This window comes from Condylura cristata, unplaced genomic scaffold (genome assembly GCF_000260355.1).
Source record: "Condylura cristata isolate star-nosed mole 26May11 unplaced genomic scaffold, ConCri1.0 scaffold00042, whole genome shotgun sequence".
Lineage (NCBI taxonomy): Eukaryota > Metazoa > Chordata > Mammalia > Eulipotyphla > Talpidae > Condylura > Condylura cristata.
Window position 1 is genome coordinate 6,219,566 of NW_004567143.1, and position 7,093 is coordinate 6,226,658.

A 7,093-nucleotide genomic window follows, 5' to 3' on the forward strand; every position below is an offset into this window, starting at 1 on the left:
GTCGCCCCCCCGGGCGGGGAGGCGGCGGCTCGCGGGACACTCACCTCGTAGACTTCGTCCCACTTGGGGCTGAGGCTCTCTTTGATGACCTTGCTTTGGAAGATTTGGTTGCCAACTCGGATAACCCCGTAGGGGTCCGACTTTCCCTTGACGAGCCCCTTAAGGTAAGTGTCTTTCCCCTGAAGGTCCTGAGCCTCGATGAAGTGGATCCTTAAGACACCCTGAAAGGAAGAGGACGCCCAGCTGTGTGCTGACCCTCCGGGGACAGCGGCCCTGTCCTGTGCCTCAGCAGGGCAGGCGGCAGGCTCCGGCCGCCAGCCCCGTGAGGACAGCAGTGCGGGGTGCCCAGGCCGGCCGAGGAGCGGCCCTGGCGGTGCGCAGGGCGCGGGGGCGCGGGGGCCCTCAGGCCTGCGGGGGCCCCGACCACTTCACGCCACCTCTAGAACAACCCTGCGACGCTGCCATGAACAGAGGCTGTGGAGCCGGCACTGCTCAGACGCTGCCTGACAGGTAAAGCTGAGAACATGCCCTCAGATTTCTGTTAAGACAAAGTGGTAAAACTGTCTTTCCACAGGGCTGTGTTCTTACCCCAAACAATCTTTTTAAAAGCTGCTGGGTAATATTCTGACTTCATCAGCAAAAGAAAATAAGAGTTTTTAAAATGCCAAAAAGAACTTAAAAAGCTCAATCCCTTGTTTCTATTTTTGTATGTCGAAAGCTTAGGTAATCCGGCAACATACTCAAGCAGAACTGGCCGAAGCCCGGGAAGGAAGGGCGGTTGCAGGTCTGGTCCCCACGTGCCAGGCTCGCGGAGCCCAAGCTGCGCAGGAGCAGATGCAGGGGAAGGGCCCGCACCCCCAGAGGAAGCCCCCAGGGGAGGCATCCCTCCTCCTCCAAGCCCCACCGCCATCATCGATGGCCACAACGTGACGGGCTTGGGCTTGGAGCTGCTGCGGTCGGGTCCGCGAGAGAGGGGGGCCGGGAAAGCGGCCCCCCTCGCGGGAGCAAAGCCCCAAGGGCCACGGCGCCTGTGCCCCACCTGCAAGGGGCACCCCCGGGGCAGCCACCAAGCGCCTCGGCCTCGGTTGCCTCGTGGCCCAAAGGGAAGCCCCATGCCGGGCCCACACGGCCAGCCGGCCCTCCCCTGTGACCGGCCGCGGAGGAGGCAGGCAGATGCCAGGGCAAGCTGGGGCCTGTGCCCCCAGGGCTGCGCCCGCCACCCCCCAGGACCCAGAACGCGGTGCCCAGCTGAGAGGGCACCGCAGCCCCGCTGGACCAAGCCTGCGCTCAGAAACACAAGGCCTGGCTCCCGACGAGCCTGAGCTGCCCGTGTCCTCGGGGCCAGAGGAGCCTCCGCAGAAGGTGATGTAACGGGCACCTCTGGCCCCGGGGCCCCAGGACGAGCTTTCCGCCGGAGCTGGCCGGCGGCCGCCAGCACACCCCCGCCAGCACGGCCTGCCCCGCAGCGTGTGCGGGTGGCCGGCGCTGAGACCCACTGACCTTTGGTATCGGGAACCGCAGCTGCGCGATCTGGACCTCGCTGACGAGAGGCACCGTGATCCGGTTGGGGAGCACCAGGTAGTTCGAGATGATGTCCAGAATGATGGTGTCTGACAAGCCGCTGCGGGGAGGGCAGCGAGGGCGCGTGGGAAGGCCGGCAGCTGTGGCGCGAGGGCCCGCGCTTCCCCGGGCAACGCCGGCTGCTGGGCCGGGCAGCAGCTGGGGCCACGGGCAGCCAGGAGCCCGCGCCCGGCCCGTCCCAAGGCCTAGCTGACGCGCCACACCTCCACTCAACTTGCTCACTGACGTCGTGGCGCTGAGGCCCTCCCAGGGCTGCGCCTGTGTGGGCCGCAGTGTGGACGCGGCCACCTGTGCGGCTAAAGTCAGGTCTGCAAACTAAAAGCTCACACCCCAAACCCCTCAGCCCCTGGGAAACCAGCGGAGGGGAGGTGGGGGGCAGGAGAGGGCATCGAGCTGGGAGGGGGAGGCGCCAGGACGGGGGTGGGCGCGGCTCGGACACCGAGGCAGAGCTGTCCCCAGAGCTGACGGAACCACAAGTCAGTGGCGGACCGACAGCATTCGACGGATGCCCACCAGGGCCGCAGGCGGCAGCACCCCCGGGACGGGCACCCTGTCATCAGACGGGCTGGCACCGACTCCCTGGCCTGCAGCGCAGACGCGCATCACGCGCGCGCCCCAGAGCGCAGGGACCCCGGCCTCCGCTGCTCTCCCGGGGGAGGGTGGCGGCGTGGGCTTTCCCAGCGCCTCTCCGCCTCCGCGGGCTGGGAGCGCCCCAGGTCTGCTCGCAAGAACCACAGACCTCGGCCCAAGGCAGGCGGGCACACGGGCGTCATCCCGTAACGGCTGCTGGAGCCGGCGGAAAGCTCCGAGTCGACTGAGGCTGGTCCCCGGCGCGCAGGCAGAAGGCGCCCGGGGGCGTGGGGGCGTGGAGCCGCGCTCAGCTCGCTTCCGGCTTCCGCGCCGGCGACAGGCTTCAAGCCATGTATTTACTTTCCTGAACAGATGCTTGTCGTGACGAAGCCTGGGTTATTAAATCTCTAGCTCTTCCCTGACCTCAAACAAAGTTCTTTCTAACGGACATTTCAGGATGTAAACGGCAGACCCAGAGAGTGCTGGTGTCCGGCCCCGCAGCCAGCACCCGACTCCTGCTGGTCCGCGTGGCGGTGCGTGCCGGGCCGTCTCCTGCACAGCTGGCCGAGCTTCCGCAGCGTGACTCCGAGGCTCTCTCAGGAAGAGAACGCCAGAGGCCAGCAGCACGCGAGAAGCAAGTCCCTGCCCCGGGACAGGACGGCGGCCCAGCGGGCCCTGTGCTTCGCTGGCTCCTCGCAGGGATGTCCCTCATACTAGATTTTCACAGGACGCTGAGGGGACTCACAGAGCTCCGGGCAGGGGCCCCGCTCACCGGCTCCTGCCGCGCCCAGGCCCCTTCAAGGAGGCCCGTGAAAGGTGTGGGGGGGGCCTCCTGGAAAGAACCCAGGAAGGGCTAGTTTTGTCACATACACACACTGAAGCTTTATTCTTCTGGGCAAAAAATAAAGCCCAAGCTTGAAAATCCACAGGAAGGGGCCCTCCCTGGGGTGCAATGGGTTGGAGTGCAGCGCTGACTGCAGCCGCTGCAGCTTGAGTTCCACCCCCGGCCAGGGAGTGACCCACAGGGCAGCAGACCCCTCCTGTCTCCCCGCTGCCCCCCTCAGCAGTGGATTTCGGTCAGTCTGCCTGTTCTCCTCCCCATCTGTCTCTGGCGAACCCTCTCTCACCCCACTCCCCGCACCTCCGGTCTGCACCCCAGTTCTTGTGTGCATAAATGAATAAACCTTTAAAAAAGAAGGAAAATCTACAGGAACTAAAAGGCTGCTGGTTTCCCGAGACACTCAAGCTGGAAGCTGCCACGTGGCGGCCAGAAGGTGACACCCGCAGCTCCGAGTGACGTCCCCAAGCTGCTGACCTCGGCGCAGGGGTCTCAGGCCCATCACCCCTGAACTCAAGCCCCGCGAGGAGGCAGGTGCCGCCCTGTCAGGAGCACAGGCGCTGACCAGGCATAGGCTGGGCCATACTTACTTCAACCCAGGGATATCGAGAAGGTTGGTCAGTCCCGTCCAGTTAATTTCTAAAAGCTGTTTAAGAAAAAGGAGGGCATCAGCAACGCAAGTCCAGTGACCAGCAAAAGCACACGAGCTCCCTGCTGGCAGAGGGCGCGAGCCGGCACGCAGCCGCGGCCGCCTGGCCTGGCCGGAACATGGCCTGGCTTTGTGTCTTGGGCCCCGGCACGGGGTTGTCCTGGTAAAGCTCGCGACAGCTCACTCGCCCACCCCCCGGCGCCTCGGCGCGTCTGCAGCTTCTCTTCTGCTGCCCGGGCCGCCGCGGCCTCCCCGCCTTCCTTGCGCACGTGCGGATGGATGGCCGCGCAGCGCGTGGAAGTTAGGGTGCAGCACATGCTCATGTCTGGCATCGACCCTACCCACTCGCCCCACGAAAAACTACTGTGCCAACTCACATCCCACCGAAAGGCCTGACATGAAAACCCATCCCGGCCGGCGCATTTTCCTGCCCGTTTCCCAGATGGGGTTGATCTTGGATCACGTCCTACACGAGTTCCCGTCAAGAGGACGCAGACCTCACTCCCGGTCAAACCCAAGCACCACGCGATTTCCCTGTCACCCGAGTCCTTCAGTGACGACGCGCGCTGTGGCTAGGGAAAGTGCTAAGTGAAAGGGCAAGGTCTTCGCCGCCCCTCCGAGCTGACTAGCAAAACTGCTCAAACTCCTTGGGAAGTAGCTGGCTATAAACAAACAAGAAGCGAACAGCCAGGATGCTTCTGGATGGACGCAGACTGAAAAGCAACTGTTTTAACAGTGCGGAAAGAATTGCTTCAGCTGAAGAGAAATGAGATAAAGATATAAAAACCATGAAGGGAAAGGTATGTGATTCTACATCTGGACTGCCAAGATTCTGAAGCGCGCTCCCCTCCCTCTTGGAGAGCAGGCCTTTAAAGCAGGAACACCCAGGCACCAGCCCTGCCCCAGCACCCCAAATATGGCCCTGGAATGCATGTCCCCTCGGAGGAACCGGGGTGTCGAGAAAACAGCTGCTTTCGGGACCGGGCCCTGGCGGTCGGGGGGCCGGCGGGGGAGGCTGCTGGACGGGCACCGGCGTCGAGGCTGGGGCCCGCCGCTACCCTCGTGGGGGGGGGGGCGATCCTGCCCGCCACAAGTGTGGGGGAGAACGGAACTCGGTGGGGCTTGGAGAGAGGAGACTTGAATGCAACAAAGAAGAGCCAACAGCTCTGGCTCCAGGCCTCGGCCAGCCGGGGGGGCCTCCCGGGAACACATCGAAACCAGCCCGTGAGCAGGCCTGGGAGTCTGGCCCACTCTCGGGGTGAAGACACCCTAAGGATGCCGAGACCCCCAGAGACAGCACACCCAAGCGCTGTGCAGGCCGCTTGCGCGGCCACGAGCTCCTGGGACGGGTCGGTGGCACCCTGGCCTCTCCAAACCCTCACGCGCTCGGGGGCTCACCACCACGGAGGGAGCGCACGGGCGCGCCTCTGCCTGGGCACGCCTGTGAGCCAGCGCCCTGGGCCTGTGCCCCGTGAGGAGCATCTCCGCAGCCCGGTGACAGAAGGGCAGCGGAGGCCAGTGAGGACAGTCCCGTGACCCCAACTGCCCTTCACCGCACACCGACCACCCCCTTTCTCCCTGTTCAGCTCTGTCGAACCGGCGGCGCCTGGTCCAAACTAACCTGCCCAAGCCAACAAGCAGGAAGCCCGCAAAGCTCCGCGGGTCTGCCTCTAGCCCCGAGTCATCCAAGAGTCACCCGGCCCCGCGCTGCAGCCCAGCCGGGACGCGGGAGAAGCCCGGGCAGCTGCAGCACCCCGGGCTCATATTTTCCAGCTGGAGTAAGGGAAACACGCCCTGCTCCCCGCAGCGCCCGTGCTGGCCAAATAAGGAAACGAGCGATCCTGGGTCGTCCGCTGGATCGTCCTGCGGTTCTGAGCGCTGACGTGTCACGGGAAGTCACTGCTTTAGTTACTCTTGAAGTGCACAGTCCTGTGGAAGGCCCAAACCAGCCAAGAGTACCGCTAGCCCTTGAGGAAGAGCTGAAGATCTGGGCTCTGTTGTACCCTCCACTGAAATACAAAGGCCTCGCCCTACAGCGTCAGAACATTCCCTGCAGATTCACAGTACTGAGCAGCTGGCGCAGGATCAGGTTCTCACGCTGCCAGCGCAGGCGGCTCCAGGAGCACGCGCGGCCCAGGAGCGCCGTGTGCCAGAAGCAAGTGGACCCGGCTTTCACGAGCCTCTTCTCAGACTGGGACAGAGGCTCCTTAAGAGCTTCGGAATTTCGTCATATTTTGTGTCATTAAAATATTTCCAAAATGCCAACAAATGTAATCGAGCAAAAAGGAAAACAATGAACAACTATAAACCAGAGCCGTCCTATGGGGGTGGGCGGGGTTCTGGGCTGGGAACTGGGGTGGGAAGGGGGCACTGGACTGTGGGAAGGCACATGGCGAGCTGGTGGGGGGAGGCCCGCGGGGGCTACAACTGAGATGGAGAGCTGCACAAAATGAAGAACGATGTGAACAAAATAAACAAAATACTTTCAAAATAAGCTTATAGCGTAAGCAGTAAAAACAACAAACGAGAACAGTAATTTTGGCGGCGAGAGAAGATGACGAGAGCGCGTCCCGTGTTCCAGACAGAAGCACCGCTCGCAGCTGCGGCTGGATACGCCGCTGTAAAACTGCAACCACAACAGTCTGCACCGAGTCGCGCGCACTAACGTTCCGGCGGGCCTGGGCGCTCACCGGTCGGCGCTGGAAGCAGGCTGGAGCCACCGCCCCTCAGGACCCCAGCACCCTGGCAGCAAAGCACAAAGACCTGGCGGGAGCGGCAGCCTGGGCGGCCTGCTGAGGACGGCCGGGGGGGCCGCCCTGGGGCAGGGGGCCGCCGCAGGAACGCTGCTTTCGCTGGGCTTGTAGTCGCGGCCAGGAACAAACGCTGGCTGCTGGTAACAGGAAGTGGGAGAGCAGACACACCTCGCCCGCCAAACACTGCCGCTTGTTACGGTGCACCCAAGTGTGGGGATGCTAGTCAGCAGCTCATCACACCTGCAAGGGTGGGGCTGGAGCGGGGCTCGGGTGCGTGTCCCACGGGAGCAGCCCGCGGGCGGGGCCGGGAGCCCCGGGCAGGCGGGCAGCGGCTGCCCCGGCTGCAGAGGGGCCGTCGGAGCGGCTGGCCGGTCACACTAGCGGCAGCTGCCGGACGAAATCTGTGACTACCTGTGTTTTAAAAACAGTCGCCTGCAGATTTTCTGTGTCGTTTTCATCATCAGGGAAGAAAGCTGTCCACGAAGAAGTAAAGGCAAGGAGGAGCGTGAGACGCAGGGCCAGAGCTGGAGCGCTAAGGTGGGCGAGCCCTGCGGACACCCGGCACTCACCGGCTTCCGCAGGAAGAAGAGCGACAGCGCGCCCACCAGCGGCATGTCCCCGATCAGAGGCTCCAGGATCACCCGCATCGTGCCGTGAATCTGCGTGGTGAAAGCGCGCGGGTCACGGAGGGGCCGGGCGGCG

At 63.8% G+C, this 7,093-nt stretch overlaps 1 protein-coding gene across 1 annotated transcript in view; it reads right to left on the minus strand.

Moving 5' to 3' along the window:
• The window catches only part of ESYT2 (extended synaptotagmin-like protein 2), a 25,308-nt gene that overhangs the window by 13,013 nt on the left and 5,202 nt on the right, over nt 1-7,093 (minus strand). Inside the window, 4 exon segments of the mRNA XM_012733893.1 lie at nt 45-221; nt 1,501-1,621; nt 3,580-3,635; nt 6,961-7,050. Of these exon segments, the coding sequence (XP_012589347.1) occupies nt 45-221; nt 1,501-1,621; nt 3,580-3,635; nt 6,961-7,050 (444 nt within the window).